The sequence below is a fragment of the Pongo abelii genome, chromosome 11, assembly GCF_028885655.2.
Source record: "Pongo abelii isolate AG06213 chromosome 11, NHGRI_mPonAbe1-v2.0_pri, whole genome shotgun sequence".
NCBI lineage: Eukaryota > Metazoa > Chordata > Mammalia > Primates > Hominidae > Pongo > Pongo abelii.
The window spans coordinates 139,991,783-140,011,957 of NC_071996.2; the positions used below are offsets into that span (position 1 = coordinate 139,991,783).

The 20,175-nt window shown below is 37.9% G+C and overlaps 1 protein-coding gene across 5 annotated transcripts in view; it reads right to left on the reverse strand.

The window, feature by feature from the left end:
* Nucleotides 1-20,175, reverse strand: part of IQCA1 (IQ motif containing with AAA domain 1) — a 170,252-nt gene that overhangs the window by 123,610 nt on the left and 26,467 nt on the right. For all 5 annotated transcript variants that reach the window (XM_009238278.3, XM_063713148.1, XM_024243837.3 and 2 more), the window contains exon 6: nucleotides 4,345-4,550. In XM_009238278.3, the coding sequence (XP_009236553.3) occupies nucleotides 4,345-4,550 (206 nt within the window). The remainder of the gene's footprint in view (nucleotides 1-4,344; nucleotides 4,551-20,175) is intronic.

The window sequence follows — 20,175 nt, forward strand, 5'->3', positions numbered from 1 at the left end:
GTTTTGCCACTTAATAACAAATTAGATTTTACCCTGTCTATATGAAAGTAAAGAATCATTTCATTTACAGAAAATATATTTTTGAATACCTATTCTCTGACACACGAGAAAATGGGGGAAGTTCCTGATAAGAGAAATTCATGAACATTGAGGACAGTTTTAGGTGTAAACCAAAGTGATTTAATCAGAAGACAATTCTTTTGAAACAATGCCTTTCTACCTGCATTTCCATGATGGCAACTGCACAAAATCATCCCAAGTATATTTTCTCCAGACCCAATTATGTAATTGAATAAGAACGAAAAACTGTAATACCATTGGCTTGCACCATTCACTGCTTATTCATGAAATATATATACCAGTTTCATCCTAGTACCAGGCACAGTCTTAATAGGACTTGCAGTTTACATGGGAGAGGGGGCATCTGAGTGAGCAGTGGTTACAGCCTGGGAGAAATGACAGTGGCCCACACTTAGAGGTCTAAGCACCCTTCATCTGTTCACAACTCCGTGAAACAGGGACAATTCTTGTCCTCATATCACAGATGAGGAAACTGACGCACAGAGAAGCTAAATGACTTGCCCAAGCTTACACAGCTATTTTGCGGGAAGTGATGGCTCCAGTTTGCATTCCTAATCATTGTGCCAGACTGCCTAGAAGAGCAAAGTGGAGGGGCTCTCAGAGCTAAAGGAGGAAACAGAAGGAACCTGGGAGGGAACAGTCAGGGGGCTTTCCTAACAAGTCACTCTCAACTTGAACAACAAAGTAGTGGGGGCAGCACGGTGAGGGAAGGAAAGAGAGGAGTGAGGGTGGGGACCCTGAGCCCTTGGGCCCCATCCTGTAAGGGCCTCGGTCAAAGACAGGGTGCATGTTGAGACCCTAGCAGAAGCCCTGGAGTGGCTGAGGAGAATCTGAGAACTTCGAGGTGGTGCTCATCTTCCCACCTGGGCAGGATGGTGTGGGGTTGATGGTAGCAAAATGGAGGGGACCTGCTGGATAGGCCCCTGAGACCTGGGCCTGGCACCACCTATGTTCATGGGGGAGAACCAGCAGCCAGCAGAGCTGGGCTCAGACCCAAGAGGCTTGGATTGTGGGTGGCCAGTGCCTGGGGACATGTGGCGGAAACCATGGGCTGCAAAGGAAGCCCCCAACAGACCAGGTGGGCCGGACCAGTGCTGCCATACCACATGGCTGCAGGAACCCACCAGGGGCCGGGTGCGGTGGCTCACGCCTGTAATCCCAGCACTTTGGGAGGCCGAGGCGGGTGGATCACTTGAGGTCAGGGGTTTGTGACCAGTCTGGCCAACATGGTGAAACCCTGTTTCTACTAAAAATATAAAATTAGCCTGGTATGGTGGTGTGCACCTGTAATCCCAGCTACTCAGGAAGCTGAGGCAGAAGAATCGCTTAAACTTGGGCGGTGGAGGTTGCAGTGAGCCGAGATCACATCACCGCACTCCAGCCTGGGTGACACAGCAAGACTCTGTCTCAAAAACAAGCAAACAAACAACAAAAAACCACCAGGGTATGAAACGGTGTGCCTGGCACTCTTTGCCCCAGCTGCCAGCTGTTGGTCCAAGGATATGGAATTTCCTTTTACAGTCAGATGCAGTAAGGAGAAGAAAAATGGGGCAAGATTCTTGAGAGAAAGACATTTAAATTGACTTCACATTTATCCACGAGAGACAGTTAACCTGAAAGAGACTACTTTAAACCAGAAGAGACAGAGTCACCTATAATTGGCAAATGCAAGTCTTCCCTCCCCCACCGCTTTTTAAAATTATTTATTTATTGTCTTTTATATGTGACCCATTTTTGGTAAAGATGCAAGTCTTATACCATGAGCAGGAGTGGGAGTCTGAGAACGATGGTAGCACTGGAAAACTGGGTTTTGGTATTCTGGATAACAGAACATGATATTTTAAAGAACGAAAGCATTGGCATTTTTGCTGATATACTACCATTACTGTGATATATTTCTAACAGCTTTATGGAGGCCTGAGTGATATATAATAAACTGATCATATTTCAAGGATAGAATTTTATAAGTTTTGACAAATGTATGCTCTCATGAAACCATCCCCAGAAGGCAAGGAGGAAAGGGATGGAGAAAGAGGGGTATGTGCACATCGATACCGTCGGCTCAATTAACAGCAGCCCTCTGTCTCCATTCATCACCAACAGTACAGAATTTACACAACATCAAATTCCTCATTTTAAATACCCCTTCATTCAAAATATCCCATTTTGCAATAAAATATACCTGATAAATAAGACATGGAAAGAAAACCTCACAAATGTAATCAATTTTGAATTTTTAAAAGTAATCACTTTTAAAATTGTTTTGTAGGAAAAGATGGAACTCTCAGTCAAAAGCATGTCATTGAAGCAAACATTCGTAAAGAAACTTTGATATAAAATTGAAGTATTATTGAGGAGATAGTGTATTAGGATCCCACATGAAGTTAACACAAGAAGTTTGTAGTAGTTTAGGTTTTTGTAAATCACTGTAAAAGTAATTGATATGTATTAGGTATCTATTGCTGCATAACAAGTCACTCTGAGCCTTAGTAGCTTGAAACAACAAACACATATCATGTCATGGTTTCTGGGTGGGGAACCAGATGTGGCTCAGCTGGGCGCCTCTGCTTCAAGGTCTCTCACAAGGCTGCCACCAAAGTGCTGGCGGGGACTGTGGTCTCATCTGATGGCTCACCTGGGTCGAGGGGATCCACTTCCAAGTCTATGCCTGTGGTTGGTGGGCAGCATTTAGTTCTCAGGCTGCTGGAGGGGGCCCTCAGCTTCTTGCTGGCTGTTGCCTGGGAGCCTCCCCCAGCTCCTTGCCTTGTGGGCCTCTCCACTGGGCAGCTGACACTATGGTCGCTGACTCCTCTGAGCCAGCAAGGGAGAAGGCAAGTGAGAGAGCAGGAAAGGGGAGCCAGATGAAAGTGATATCCCATCACTCTAGCTGTATTCTTGTCTTTGGAAGTGTTACTAGGTATAGCTAACACTTCAGCGGAGGGATCACTGGAGGCCAGCTTAGAGGCTGCCTGCCACAGATATCTTTTAATAGAATCTTCTGAGAGAAAGTTTGATTTTTCTATTGCCAACATTTAAATTCTCTGGTCCTGATGAGCTAACCACAGTTGGCATCAGAGCATCTTGAGACCTGAAGTGATATGATGCAATACCCCATCAAGAAAACAGATGGCCAAGCCTGCCTTCTATGGCTCCTGGGACTGATCATAACAATCTGCCCTCTTTTCTTCCCTTCTTGAAACAAAATTGATTTAAAAAACTCTTCTAATTAGGTTACCAACAAAGTATTCTGCTGTGTAGAAAAATTCTCTGATGAATACCGTTTACAAACCATCTTTTGTAAACAAGTTTTAACTCATTTACCATTTTATTTAGGAACATTAAAGAACACCCTTAAATATGAACACACCTGGAGCCTTGTCTCCAAAACTACCTATCTACCCATCTGATAAAGTTTGGATGCCCCCTCCAAATCTCATGTTGAAATGTGATCCCCAGTGTTGGAGGTGGCGCCTGGTGGGAGGTGTCTGGGTCATGGGGGTGGATCCCTCATGGCTTGGTGCTGTCCTTGCTATAGTGAGTGAGTTCTTGCAAGATCTGGTTGTTTAAAAGTATGTGGCACCACCCCCTGCTGCCAACCCCGCACTCTCTCTTTGGCTCTTGCTCTTGCCATTTGACATGCCTTCTCCTGCATCACCTTCTGCTGTGAGTTGAGTTAAAGCTCCCTGAGGCAAACAGGAGGAGATACCAGCATCATGCTTCCCGTAAAGCTTGTAGAGCCTTGAGCCAATTAAGTTTCTTTTCCTTAGAAATTATCCAGCCTCAGATATTTCTTTATAGCAATGCAAGAACCACCTAACACACCATCATTTCAAGGAGACCGGGTGACCAGGTGTCTAGTCCCAGGAATCAGCAGCTGCCTCAAAGGATTATGACCGAGAGGGACCATGATTGAGAATCTCAAGCTTCTTACAAGTAGAGAGGCTGGTTAGATGCCAGAAGGGAAGGTTGTTTCTGGGTCCCCTGGCTTTTGGACAGACCTGGCCTGTGAAGTCCTGCCATCCTTGGGCTATGTCATGCACTCATTATATTCCAAGCCATGTGGTCACAGAGGCACTATGTGGGCCATTTTTCCATATTTAAAAAAATTAATTTCTGAATTCTTAGCCTTGGCATTTCACATTTCTAAAACGAAGCCAAGAAACCTCATGACTCTATATCAACATGCTTCTGTGCTTAAAAACATACAATAACCTCAGCCACTAAAGAATAGACTGGATATGTCACGACGTAGCTCATGTTCACCTGCATTCGATGAACCAATGCCGGATCTGGTCTTGAAGATTCTCCTTGATGTCCAGGCCTTCTATCAACTTTAGGTCATTCTTGATGGTAACCAGGGCTTCCCTGTAGTCCTCTTCATGCTTTATCTGCACCTCATTCCGCAGGCGGTCCACCTTTTCTGCCTGGATTACTGTAGCACTGACTTCATTAAAGAGAGGAGGTGGATTCTGAAAATATATACAAGCAATAAGGTTTGAGGAAATAAAAGTTACAGAGTTGGTAAAAATATCAGAAACTAAACAAATGTGTTAATATCTTCCATAGTGTCTTAGCAAAGGCAAATAAGAAATACAAGCATCCAGAGGAAGCAAAGCTAACTGAGTGCATTTACTCAGTGTATTTAATCCAAAGTCCCTGATGTAATGCTTTATGTTCTTTTGTTTTGAAGTTTTCAGCTTCAATATGTTTGAGGTTTCTCTCCTGTCAACAACATAGATCTGGATTAAAAAAACTCAATCTGAGAATTATAGAAAAGAAAAATTTTATTCATTGTATAGAAGAAACATTTGGAGGTAATCTTCTCATCTTAAGTTTTTTATCTAACACACTTTCTTGTTTTTTTTTTTCTTCCTTTCCTACCTTCTGTTGGATTTATGGAGTTAGTTTTGTTCATTCTTGTCATATAGTGGTTTAAAAATTATACATCTTATTTTAATCTTCTACTGGGTATCTTAAAATTGTAACATGTTACTTAACATCTATATTTCTCTCTAGAATTTATCATAATCTAGAGCTTCTTTGAACAAGTATAGGACCTATGCACGTATTCACTTTTCTTCCTACAACCTCTCATTTTATAATATCATAGACTGTAATTAATTTTGAAAAGCAAGATATGTTTACATTTAACTATGAGATGTCCTTGTTTCTCTGTTTACCCTTTGCATTAGTCTATTTTTGCACTGCTATAAAAGAATACTGGAGAGTGGGTAATTTATAAGGAAAAGAAGTTTATTTTGGCTCACAGTTCTGCAGGCTGTATGAGAAGCATGGTGCCAGCATCTGCTTGGCTTCTGGCGAGGCCTCAGGAAGCTTACAATCATGATGGAAGGTGACAGGGAGCCAGTGCCTCACATGGTGAAAGGGAGCAAGAGATAAAGAAGGGGAGGTCCCAGACTCGTATAAACAACCAGATCTTGTGTGAACTGAGAGAATTCACTCATCACCAAGGGGATGGTGCTAAGCCATTCATGAGCGATCTGCCCCCAGGATCCATCACCTCCCACTAGGCTCCACCTCCAACAGTGGGAATCACATTTCAATATGAGATTTGGTGGGGACAAACATCCAAATCATATGACCCTCGTTCTTCTTTTTTGTATTTAGTTTTCATTTTGCTGAAGTATGTCCTTGAGTGTAACTTTCAGAATGAATATGTACAGCCAAAAATATTATAAGGACTTGCATTTCTAAAGATGTCTTCATTTGGCCCCTCCCACTTGAATGGCATTTTGGTAGTTCCCTTGAGGAATTCTACTTCTAATATGTAGAGTTTCCAGTTCCTTTTTTGCAAATTTAATTGTTGTTCCTTTGCAAATAAGCTGTTTCCTCCCTGAAAGTGTTTATAATGCTTTACTCTTAGAGTTTTGAAAGTTCATCAAAATGTATATAGGTGTAGGCATTTCTTCATTCATTGTATTCTCCTTTGGTAGGTCTACTCAATATAAAGAATTGCCTTCAACTCTTCAAGTTTTCCTTCTATTATTTCTTTTTTTCCATTTCCTTGTCTGCAATTAGCATTAGATAAATGCCAGACTACCAGATTGATCTTTCATGACTCTGAGCTTTTATATTTTCCATTTGTCTATTTGTACTAGTTGACAGTGTAAATAGGAGAAAAAAAATCACTATGGTATAGTGCAAATAGGAGATTTCTTTAGCTTTATCTTCCAGAACCAATTTGACTTTCAGTTATGTGTATCATTTGGATTATTTAAATTTTGGAGTGGTTATTGTTATTGTTTTAATTTTTGGCGTGCTCTTACATTCCCAGAATAGTTTCTTATTTTATACTTGTTCCTTTCTTATTTTTTGTAGTCACTATGGCGAACACTATTGTGATTCTGGTCATTAGGACAGGCTGCACCAATAGCTAAGTGGGTGAGATCCAGGAATACTAGGGAGCTCTGGAGTAAAGAAACGTCCAACGGTAAGAGAACAACATTAAAGTCCATTTTGAAAGCTGTGAAACAAGAATATGGTAACATTCAAGACCCTGTTTAGAAAAGACATTAGCAAAACTATAAACTTAAGTCAATTACTTGGAAAAAATCATTATCTTAAAGATTTAATTCATGTCATAAACTAAAATAAATTTTAAACTAATTAGTTAAATGTAACACAAATGTACACACACATATACACACACTCTCTAAGAAATACCTATGAACCTCTAAAGGTGGGAGGGATTTCACAATGAGGATGTCATTAAAATACAGGGTCCACTCACCCCATAAAATCAGTTAAAAGAGAAAAGGAAACCACACGTATCATACTTTGTAAATATATGCATTAGAAAATCCTAAGGAAATTTGAGCCAGTTTTCTAAGTTTAGTAAAATGAGAACAAACAGCTTTTCTTTTTTGGAGACAAGGTCTCACTCTGTCACCCAGGCTGGAGTACAATGGCACAATCTCAGCTCACTGCAACCTCTGCCTCCTGGGCTCAAGTGATCCTCCCACCTTAGCCTCCTGTGTAGCGGGAGTACAGGTGCACACCACCACACCTGGGTAATTTTTTGTACTTTTTGTAGAGATGGGGTCTTGCCATGTTGCCCAGGCTGGTCTTGAACTCCTAGACTCAGGCAACTTGCCCGTCTCTACCTCTTAAAGTGCTGGGATCACAGGGGTGAACCGCCATGCCCGGCTGAGAACATACAACTTTTATGATGCTAGGAAAAAAAAACCCTAAAAATTACTTTTTAAAGTAATAGAAAAGCGAATATAGAATGAGAATTACAGAATCATTTTAAAGAACAATGTTAAAAACAAATGATCATTAATTGCCTCAATAAGGTACTCAAAAGCATGACTTTTCTTTATATTATGCATTTTGTGTCAAAACTGAACAGCAGGAATTTCCTTTATATAATCATTAAAAATATCCAATTCTTATATCGTCCAGGTAATGTTTTTCTTTCCTAGTGCTTACATTTTAAGTGTGTAAGACAGAAGCATAAATTCATATAGAGACTTTAATCTCTCCAATGGCTAATTTAGTTTTCATGGAGATGTTAAAATGGATCTCTGCAATAAATGATTCAAATTTTTTTTTTGCCTGTGATGAAAGTGTAAAATTGTTTTGAAGTCTTGTATTAATAATGTCACAATTATCTACTGTATAATGTATCATCTGATGTTGCTTTTCTCCAAATTATGTTGTTCCTGTTCTTATTTGAAGATTTCCTTCATAGATGTATACAGACAAACTATATTTTACCTGAGTCTTTTCTCCTTTCATCCCTAAAAATGAATGAATGAGCAGATGACTCTGATTTGTGTCTTGTTAACAGCCCTATACGAAGTGTCCAAGAAACCTCCTAGTACTTCCACAATCCATGAGTGCAACAAAACACTCAGCTGTCATTGGATTTTCCTAATAGCCCCTTGGCATGGTTTCCGTCTTACATATTCCTGTACTGCGTTTCTTTATTCATGTCCACATCTATTTTATTTATTTATTTATTTATTTATTTATTTATTTATTTATTTTCTGAGACGGAGTCTCACTCTGTTGCCCAGGCTGGAGTGCAGTGGCGTGATCTTGGCTCACTGCAACCTCCACCTCCCAGGTTCAAGTGATTCTCCTGCCTCAGCCTCCTGAGTAGCTGGGACTACAGGAGTGCACCACCACGCCCAGCTAATTTTTGTATTTTTAGTAGCGACAGGGTTTCACCGTGTTGGCCACACATCTATTATTTGAGGTAAGAATGAGGACATGACTATCCCACTGAACAGATGAGGAAACAGAGGTTCAGAACTCAGTGACTTTCCCGTCATTCCATGTTAATGAAGAATCCAGCAATGAGGCTTCCCGGCTCCTTTAGTGCTGTGTTTCTCCTACTACACCATGCTGTGCTGTTAATATGTGTGTATTCATGCATGTTTCTTGATATAGACTTTCTCTGACAAAAATACATTTGGGTCATTTGTGGCTCCTTTCTCCGGTTGCTTTTGAATTTAAAGGTTATAACATATTTAGGTCCTATGTTAATGAGCAGCTTTTCCTTTGGGCTAAAACATCTTTTCCTCTTTAGCAACTTTGGTCATGTGGAATTCAAATTTGTTAACTCACTGCATAAACAGCAACTCATTTAAAAATAAATTACAAATATTAAAGGGAGACAGAGAACACAATAGTATACTATATATTGAAATACATCAGCTGTAGAATAATGCATCTTAATGAAGGCTTCCCATGTGAATAAACCATTATATTTACAAGCTTTCCATAGTTAATGACCCAGAACTGGATAACGAAACCTACATTTATAGCAAGGTCCTCTGTCAGCAAAAATATACATATTAATAATTGATGTTGCTGTAAAAATAGGACATAATGTGATGCCTCCTGAGTTTGTGGGGAAATAGGACTACACGGTCCATTAACTTAAAATGCTTATCTAATGTTTGATGGGCTTTGTCTTTAAAAATCCTTCTTCAAATTAGTAAGAGAAAATGGACATTTGTCCAAATGCAAGTCTGTTCAATTTATCAGCTGCAAATATACTTGCAAATAAGTGACTGAATGCTGTTAACTTTCTGGGGCAGCTCGCTGTCTTGCCGGAGTGTGCTCTTTGTGGTGCTTTGTTGTTACCAAAGGCGAAGAAGGAGCAGGGTAGACATCTATTCCCAGCAAATGACCATCCTGTGAAATTTCTCGCCATCGTCAATGCAGAGATTGATGAGCACCGCATCCCCCCTGGACACCTCAGTGTTCATTAGGAAGCACTTAGAGGCGCGTGTTCGGTCAGATCATTGGGCTCGCCTCATGCCCTGGCTCTAATTTTGCACATGGAAGACCTCATGCTGCGGAATGCACCGCTCCTCAGTTGGTTCATTTCAAGATCATGTGAAGAGGGGGGTGTTCTTTAGTTTATTAAAATCAGCCATTTTGTTTCATCATTTCATTTCAGAGTAATATATCTATATTTATGTATCTGTGTTTATACAATATACCTACTCATAAAGATGAACCCAGCAGGAGAAGTGAAAAAAGATAGTACAGATAGCTAGAGCTGATGGTTTGCTTTTGCCCTCTGCTCAGAGTAAAATTATGGTAAATCTTTATCTTAGATGCAACAATTTTAGTGGGCACAAAACTATTAAAGAATAAAAAATGTTCTAGCCTGTTAAGCCTAATTTCTAAAAAAAGTTTTAGTATGTAAAAAAATTGCTTTATTAGGAACTGGGTTATAAGAGGTCTAGTTGTGCTTGTAATTAATTAGTGGTGGGCTTTTCATCTGTTACTTTTGTGTACTATTTTCTTTAAAAATATATTAAAATAAACACTCTGATGGCATTTATGGTTTGCTAGGCACTATTTTAAGTGGTTGAAAAGTATTAACTCCCTTATTTCTCAACACAGCCTTATGCTACTAGGTAGCATTATTATCTTCATCTTATATATGAGAAAACTGAGGTACACAGAAGTCAAGGAACTTGTCCAGGGTCACACAGCCAGGAAGTGACTGGGGCTTTGGACTGAGGCATCTATTTCTGGAGTCTCTGTTTTTACTCTCTGTGCTTTGCTGTCTCTCTCTGCTGATAGGTTTTCTCTGACTTAAAAAAAAAAAGTTAATGGGTACTATAGACCATACTTTTATAAAAAATATGCATTTGTAATTGTAATACTGCTGAACTACCTTGCAAAGAGGCTGGACTATTTACTCTCCCCTCACAAGAAGTGCATGACAATGTCTGTGCTTCTATACCTTGCCAACACTGTAACGTTAACTTTTTTGATCTTTGCTAACTTAAATAGGTAAAAGATGGCAATTTAAGAAGGATTTTTGAATTATGAATGATATGAGCATCTAAATGCGTGATTATAAGCTATTTAAAAAATTAACAGCTAACATTTATATAGTGCTTAATGCATGCTACTACTGCCAGACACTAGTTTAAATCCCTTACAGATAGCAGTTTCTTTAATGCTTGACACAAATCTATGAGCTAGGAGTTATTACTACCACCATTTTGCATGTATAGAAACTGTGGCACAAAGGGGTCAAGGTGCCAGCTCAAGTTCACACAGCTAGAAAACAGTTGAACTGGAATCTGAACCCAGGTAGGTTGGTTCCAGGGTTCTTGACCTTAACGGCTTTAATCTGATGCATTAGAGCACTTTGCAATGAGCCCTCATATTAGATAAGTAAAGGCAGATGTCCTGCCCTGGAATGTAGACAAAGGATTCCTGGGCTCAAGGGACAAACAGGAGGGTAAGGAAGAGAATTATTTTCGTCATTTAGTCTCTGATGATCTGGAGACCTGAGACAAGAATAAAACTGCATCCCAATACGAAGAAAAAACTAAAAATAAAACCAGAGGTTCCCAAGTAACTAGATTGCAAAATCCCACGTAACAGAAAAGAAAACGGTGACTTTTCCTTTTCTCCCCAAAGCCTCCTGAAGTGGCCTTTTGAAACTACAGATGCTTCCAGGCGTCCTTCTTGAAATTCTAATCTCCTCACTCAGGTGTCTGATGGCCCTGCAGACACAGTTGTACGGGACACACTGCTTGTTGTGTTTGCAAACTTTTTGCTGGTGCAACAACACAAGCTGTGTGCACAGGTAGCACCATTTTTGCCTCCACAATTCCCCCCTGCAGCTAGCTATGGTAGACGCAGGTGAGATTTAAACCCTATGGGCTACTCCAAACCCTTTGCTTTACAGGATCATATTTTTAACAGATTACATTTTCAGTTCATAACTTCAGCAGTAAATGATGACAAAGGCCAGGACGTTTTACAGTTTAAACTCAGTTGCACATGTATTTTACACAACAATCTATTTATTTTGAATAGTTTGTGTTTTGTTGCATGAAAAGTTATAGTTCTTGATAGTTTTCCACTGTATGAAATAAGTCAGATATCGTGACAACATACTATAATTTTTCAAGATAATTAATATCAGCCAGCATTCCATAATGGCATATCCTATCCCAAGCTCCAGGCTAGACCATTTTCCTTCAATCTGTCATAAGGGCCTCCTAACAGCATCTCTGTGAAATAGGTAGCACTCTCCTGCCCTTACAGAAGAAGAAACCGAGGCTCACTGGTTAAGTATGTCACTCAAAATCCTTCCATTGGCACACTGCAGAGCTGGGCTTTGAGCCTAGCTCTGTCTGCCTGGGAAGTGCACACTCCCAACTGTCCCCCAACCCCATGCCTGGTTCTCCCTCAATGCAGGGGAGCAGGCCTTCAAAGCTGGTGCCTGGAAACTCACACTCGTTTCCAAGGTGCTGCTTCCTTCCCAGGACATGTAGGGAACAGCCCTTTTGTATTTAAAAAGTGTAACAAAACAAAAACAAAGCCAAACAAAACCCCACAAATCACAGCAAATCTATTTTTTGAGAATAATATTTTTTAAATAAAAACAATCAAAGATCATCTGCAGCAAATATGATGAATAATGCACATGACCAAGCTAGACTACATAGTTTCATTTCATTTTGAAATGAAAGTGTGATCATCAAAGAGCATTTCATTTAGATTCTTTGCTCACTTTGGCTTTGAGAGCAATTCCCAAAGAGGAACCCCATGTTCTGAGGGCAACAAAAGCACAGTTACAATATGCACAGAGCTTTCCCAAACGGAGTCTCGGGAGACGGCCACGCTCATTTGGGCGCCCAAGCTCGTACTTGAGGTTAGTTGTTAATAAGAAAGAAATTGAATGTATTGGCCAAAAAATAATTTAGAATACAGCTTGCTTCACGTTAGAATGGGAAAGTGAACAGGGTTTTACGGTGCTTTTAGGATTCAGCAGACGCGTTTAAAAGTGACAGGTCTTCCTCTTTAATAAGTGTTTCCCCAGTGTTCTTTATTATAATGCAAACATTGATAGCTTCAGGGTAACATAAAATATATGATGGTCATGACTGTAGGACAAATTATTTCAAAGGGATCCACAAAATGAAATGTATTACAATCATTAAGTTTCCTTCTACTTGATCCACTCCATTGGCTCTGCCAATTAAAATAACTGCACATAAATTTTTAGAGTGCTATTTATTTTTCTTTGTGGATTTTAGAATATAAATATTTAAAATGGCAATATCCAAAAAAAAAATTTATATGACAGTGGTAAAAGAAACATTTGGTCAGGAATTGAAGGCATGATGATGTCTCTTGCTCTAATTCTGGTTTCAGTTACTAAATAGTCACTCCTAGAAATATGCCAAGCATCTCCTAAAGATACAAATACAGTTTTGATCAGATAAGTCAATGGTTTCTACACTGGTATAGTGCAACAAAATGAAATAACAAAAAATAAATTTTAAAATGAGTAGGTAATATCTTAACCAGTGATATAGTGGAAAATACATTCAATTGCAAACATTTCTTGGATTTAGGGTGATAGATTTTGGATTTTTAAAAATGGTTTCCAGACAGTGAACAGAAGACAACATTCTTTTAAAAACTGAATCCCTATATCTCTCAATGGTGTACAATTTCAATAGAACATGTAATGCCAAGTGAAGACATACTCAAAAAAAAAGCAAACTGAAGAAAGTCACATGGAATACAAAACAGATGTTATTCTCTTTATACCAAACTGTGTATTGCTGAAAAAATTAATACAAACTTCATTCATTTGAGCTGAGTACATGTAAACTACAAAGTAACACTAAAATAAAGTTAAAAACATGTAATTCTATCTTTGTATGGTATCAGTGTAAGCTAGTAAGACTTCAGCATGAACAAACTGTGTTTAGCCATTGCCTAAGTTTCTGGTGTGTGGCACAGCATAGGTGTTCAGTAAATGTAGACTGAATTAAATAAAATGGAACTCTAATTAAATAGAAGTTGTTGAATCCCAACTGATTCTAAAGTAAAATTTCATGTTAAACTTAGATTGTGTTAGATTAAATCTTTTGACTTCTAATTTAATTTTTAAAGTAGAAAACTGGACATAACAATTGTTTTTATCATTCTATATCCATGTGTCTCTTACGGGTGTTGAACAGAGAAATACTGACATATCATCATGTACCTACCTATCCGTATACACCAAACAATCTGGAGATCTTAGGGGAAAAATTTATGAAACTCTACTGCCATTTAATATTACTTTTTTTGTTTTGTAAAATGTAGTACTATTTCTTTATTTTAAAAAATGAATGCATAATAGATGTACATATTTTCAGGGTATATGTGATATTTGGATATATTTATGTAATGTGTAATGATCACATTAGGGTAATTGGACTATCCATCATCTCAAATATTTATCTTTTCTTTATGCTGGGAACATTCAAATCCTACTCTTTTAGCTATTTAGAAATATACAATTGATTATTGTTAACTATACTCACTTTATTGAACTATTAAACACTAGATCTTATTCCTTCTATAGAACTGTATTTTTCTACCTATTAATCAATCTCTCTTCATCTCCCCTCACCCGCCTGCCCTTCCAGCCCTCTGGTAACCACCAATCTATTCTGTATCTTCAGGAGATTCACTTTTTTAGTTCCCACGTATAAGTGAGAATATGTGATTTTTGTTTTTCTGTGTTGGCTTATTTCATTTAACATAATGACCTCCTGTTCCATTCATGTCTGCAAATGACAGGATTTCATTACTTTTCATGGCTGAATAATATTCCATTGTGTATATACATACCACACTTTTCTTTATTCACTTGTTAATAGGCACTTAGGTTGATTCCATATCTTGGCTATTGTGAATAGTGCTGCAACAGACATGCAAGTGCAGATATCTCTTCGATGTATTGGTCTCCTTTCTTTTTGATATGCACTCAATAGTGGGATCGCTGGATCATACAGTATTAGGTTGGTGCAAAAGTAATTGTGGTTTTTGCCATTACTGTTAATGCTTCTATCAGCCTAATAGTTCTATTTTTAGTCTTCTGAGGAACTTCCATACTGTTTTCCATAGTGGCTAATTTGCATTCCCACCAACAGTGCACAAGCATTCCTTTTTCTCCACATTCTTGCAGGAATCCATTATTTTTTGTCTTTTTGATAATAATGCATTTTGATTTGATTTTGTATATGGTGAGATATAGGGGTCTCGCATTAATCTTCTGCATATGGTTATCCAGTTTTTCTAGCATCATTTATTGAAGAGACTGTCCTTTCTCCAATGTAGGTTCTTGAAGCCTTTGTCAAAAATAAATTGGCTGTAAATACATGGATTTATTTCAGGGTTTTCAATTCTGTTCCACTGGTCTGTGTGTCTGTTTTCAGGCCAGTATCATGCTGTTTTGGTTACTACTGTTTTGTAGTATATTTGGAAGTCAGGTGGTATATGTAATACCTCCAGCTTTGTTCTTTTTGCTCAGGATTGTTTGGGCTATTCAGTGTCTCTTGTGGTTCTATAGGAATTTTAGAATTTTTTTTTCTATTTTTGTGAAGAATATCATTTTGATAGAGATTGCACTAAATCTGTAAATTTCTTGGGTAGTATTCATATTTTAACAATATTAATTCTTCCAATCCATGAGCATGGAATATCATTCCATTTTTTGTGTTCTCTCCAATTTTTTCATCAGTGTTTTATAGTTTTCCTTGTAGAAATCTTTCACTTCTTTGGTTTAAATTATTCTTAGGTGTTTCATATTTTTTGTAGCTACTGTAAATGGGATTACTTTTTTGAATTTTTTAGATTTTTCACTGTTGGCTATAGAAATGCTACTGATTTTTGCATGCTGGTTTGTGACCTGTAACTTTACTGAATTCATTTATAAATTCTCACAGTTTTTTAATGGAGTCTTTAGGTTTTCCTAGCTATAAGATCACATCATCTGCAAAAAAGGCTAATTTGACTTCTTCCTTTCCAACTCTGATGTCTTTGATTTCTCTCTTTTGCCAAATTACTCCGGCTAGGACTTCCAGTATTATGTTGAATAAAAGTTGTGAGAGTGGGCATCCTTGTCCTGCTCCAGAGCTTAGAGGAAAGGCCTTCAAGATTTCCCCATTCAGTGTGATGTTAGCTGTGGGCTTGTCATATATTGCCTTTACTGTTTGGAGGTATGTTCTTTCGGTGTCCAGTTTGTTTAGAATTGCTATCATAAAGGGACGATGAATTTTACTGAATGCTTTTTCAGCATCTATTGAAATGATCACATGGTTTTTGTTCTTGGTTTTGTTAATGTGGTTTCATGTTTATTGATTTGTGTATGTTGAACCATTCTTGCATCCCTGGGATGAATCCCACTAGGTCATGGTGAATGATCTTTCTTTTTTTTTCCGATTGTATTTTTTTTAACTTGTAATTTCCAGGGTATATGTGCAGGATGTGCAGGTTTGTTACATAGGTAAATGTGTGCCATGGTGGTTTGTACCTATCAACCCATCACCTAGGTATGAAGCCCCACATGCATTAGCTATTTTTCTTGATGCTCTCCCTCCACCCGCCCTCCACCTCCAACAGGCCCCAGTGTGTGTTGTTTCCCTCCCTGTGTCCACGTATTCTCGTTGTTGTGAATGATCTTTTTAAAGCATTGTTGAATTTGGTTTTTTAGTGTTTTGTTGAGGATTTCTCCATCTATGTTCATTGGGGATGTTGGCCAGTAGTTTTCTTTTTTTGTTGTGTCCATGTCTGGCTTTGGTACCAGACCTTATAGAATGAGTTTGAAAGTACAGTTGACCCTTGAACAACATGGGGGTTAGGAGTGCTGGTGCCACACACAGTAAAAAAATCTACACATAGCATTTGACTCCCCAAAACTTAACTACTAATAACTTGTTGACCAGATGCCTTACTGATAACATAAACAGTCCATTAACACATATTTTATATATTACATGTATTACATACTGTATTCTTACAACGAAGCGAGAGAAAAAATGTTATTAAAATCATAAGGAAGAGAAGATTATTTACTGCTCACTAAGCAGAAGTGTATCATCATAAAAGTTTTCATCCTCACTGTCTTCAAATTGAGTAGGCTAAGGAGAAGGAGAAAGAGGAGAGGTTGGTCTTGCTGTCTTAAGGGTGGCAGAGGCAGAAGAAAAACCTGCTTATAAGTGGGCCCATGCAGTTCAAACCTGTGTGGTTCAAGTGTCACCTGGTCTTTTCTTCTCTTTAATTTTTTTAAATAGTTTGAGTAGTATTGGTATTAATTCTTTAAATGTTTGATGGAATTCAGTAGGGAATCCAACAGGTCCTGGACTTTTCTTTGATGGGAGGCTTTTTATTATTGATTCAATCTCATTAGTCATCATTGGTCTGTTCAGGTTTTCTGTTTCTTCATGGTTCAATTTTGGTAGGTTGTACATGTCCAGAAATTTATCTGTTTCTTAAAGGCTTTCCAAATTGTTGGTGTACAGTTTTTTTTGTCATAGTTTCTAACGATCCTATATATTTCTGTGGTATCGTTGTTAAGTCTCCTCTTAAATTTCTGATTTCTTTTATTTTGGTCTTCTCTCTTTTTTCCTCCTAGTTAGTCTAGCTAAATGTCTGTCAATTTTGTTATCTTTTCAAAAACTCAACTTTTCATTTTGTTCATATTTGTGTGTGTGTGTTTTAGTCTCAATTTCATTTATTTCTGCTCTGATCTTTATTTCTTTCCTTTCACTAATTTTGGGTTTGATTTCTCCTTGCTTTTCTAGTACCTTGAGGTGCACTATTAGGTTGTTTGAGCTCTTTCTGTTTTTCTGATGTAGGCCTTTACGTGCTATAAACATTTCCCTTAGTGCTGCTTTTGTTATATCCCATAGATTTTCATATGTTGATTTCTATTTTCATTTGTTTCAGGAACTTTTAAAATTTTCTTCTTAATTTCTTCATTGACCCGTTGGTCATTCAGGAGCATGTTGTTTAATTTCCATGTTTGTATAATTTCCAAGTTTTCTCTTGTTATTGATTTCTAGTTTTATTCCATTGTCATCAGAAAAAACACTTGATATGATTTCAAATTTTTAAAATTTGTTTTGTGGCCTAACACGTAGTCTATTCTGGAGACTATTCCATGTGCTGATGAGAAAAGTGTGTATTCTGCAGCAGTTGGGTAAAATGTTCTGTAAATGTCAGTTAGGTCCATTTGGTCTAGTGTGTAGCTTAATTCTCATGTTTCTTTATTGATTTTCTGTCTGGATATCTGTCCACTACTGAGAATGGGGTGTTGAAGCTACCTACTATTATTGTATTGCAGTATATCTCTCCCTTTAGGTTGATTTAATGTCTGCTTTATATTTGGGTGCTCTGATGTTGGTTTCACATATATTTATAATTATTATATTATCTTGCTGAATTGACCCCTTTATCATTATATAGTAGCCTTTTTGGGTTCTTTTTTTACAATCCTTGTAGTCTTTTTTTTTCTTTTTTTCTTTTTTTTTTTTTTTTTTTTTTGAGATGGAGTCTTGCTCTGTCACCCAGGCTGAGGAGTACAGTGGTGCGATCTCGGCTCACTACAGCCACCACTGCCCAGGTTCAAGCGATTGTCCTGCCTCAGCCTCTCGAGTAGCTGGGACTACAGGCATCTGCCACCACATCTGGCTAATTTTTGTATTTTTAGCAGAGGCGGGGTTTCAACATGTTGGCCAGGCTGGTCTTGAACTCCCGACCTCAAATGATCCACGCACCTTGGCCTCCCAAAGTGCTGGGATTACAGGCGTGAGCCACTGCGCCCGGCCAGTTTGTAGTCTATTTTATCTAATAGAAGTATACATATTCCTGTCCTTTTTTTCCATTTGCATGGAATATCTTATTCCATTCCTTTCTTTAAGTTCATGTGTGTCTTTATAGGTGAAACTGGCTTCCTGTAGGCAGCATATGGTTGGATCTTTTAATTTTTAAAATCCATTCAGCCACTCTCTATCACTTAATTGGAGAATTTAGTCCATTTACATTAAATGTTATTTTTGATAGGTAAGAATGTACTACTGCCATTTACATTTTTTTTTTCTGGTTGTTTGTAATTCCTCTCTTCCTTTCTTATACTCTTCCTTTGTGTTTAGGTGATTTTCTCTGGCAATATATTTTAATTAATTGCTTTTTTATTTTTAGTGTATCTATCATAGGTTTTTGCTTTATGGTTATCATAAGGCTTACAACAAGTCATATAAGTTATTTTAAACAGATGAGGACTTACCTCTGATCACAAAGAAAGGCATAGAAACAAAGGAAAAACGAAAACAACTACACTTTATCTCCCCACATTTTGACTTTTTGTTGTCTCAATTTACATCTTTTTATATTACTTGTCTCTCAACGAGCTGCTGTAGTTACTGTTAATTTTGATAGTCTTTTAGTCTTACTAGAGATATGAGTGGATTACACACCACAATTACAGAATTAGAGTAATTTGGCTTTGTCTGTATGCTTTTATCAGTGGCTTTTAGATCTTTAAATGTTTTCTTTCTGCATGTTAGTGTCTTTTTCTTTCAGACTGAAGAACTCCCTTTAGCATTTCTTGTTAGATGGGTCTGGCAGTGATGAATTCCCTCAAATTTTGTTTCTCTGGGAAACACTTTATCTCTTCTTCATGTTTGAAGTTCAGCTTTGTTGAGTGCAGTATTCTTGGTTGACAGGTTTTTTTTGTTTTTGTTTTTTTTTTTCCTTTCAGAACTTTAAATATGTTGTTCTACTCCCTCCTGGCCTGTATGGTTTCCTTTGAGAAGTCTGTTACCAAACTGGAGCTCCATTATATGTTATTTGCTTCTTTTCTCTTGTTGCTTTTAGAATCCCATTGCTTTCCTTGACTTTTGAGAATTTGATTATTATATACCTTGGGATAGTCTTATTTGGGTTGAATCTGTTTGGTGATCTCTAACCTTCCTATACTTGGATATTTTTTCTTTCTTTAGGTTTGAAATGTTTTCTGTTATTATTTATTTGAATAAGGCTTCTACCCTTTCTCGACTCTCTCCTGAATACCAATGATTCTTAGACTTGCTCTTCTGAGGTAATTTTCTATATATTGTAGGTATTCTTCATTCCTTTTCATTCTTTTTTTCCCCTCTGACTGTGTATTTTCAAATAGCTTGCCTTTAAGCTGATTCTTTCCTCTGCTTGATCCATTTTGCTGTTAAGAACCTCTAATGTATTTTTCTATCCAGCAAATGTATTTACCAGTTCCAGGATTTGATTTTTAGAAGTTATTTCAATACCTTTGTTAAATTTCTCTGACAAATTTCAAAGTTGCTTTCCTGTGTTATTTTGGAGTTTGCTGAGTTTCCTTAAAATTGCTATTTGGAATTATTGATATGACGGCACACATGTTGCCATTTCATTAGGGTCAGTCACTGGCTTCTTGCTTTGTCTCATTGAGGAGGTCACATTTCCTGCTTGCTGTTATTTCTTGTTGGTGTATGTCTATGTCTTGTCGTTGAAGAATCAGTTATTTATTCCAGTCTTTTCTGTTTGGATTGTTTTGGTTTCCTTTTGATATGTTTGCTTAGGGGTTCTTTACAATTTACCTGTTGAATTTCCTTTATTGCTAGGTAGCTGCCTCCTTTTCAGTACTGTATGGAACCTTAAGCCCAGGTTTGCATTAGCTCTAGCAAATGTTTGGAGTGCTGCCTGTCCCAGTGGGGAAGGTCCCAAAGGGGATATCCCTGCTATGCAGGGAGGCTGGCTAGTGGTTTGTGCCCAGGGTACCTG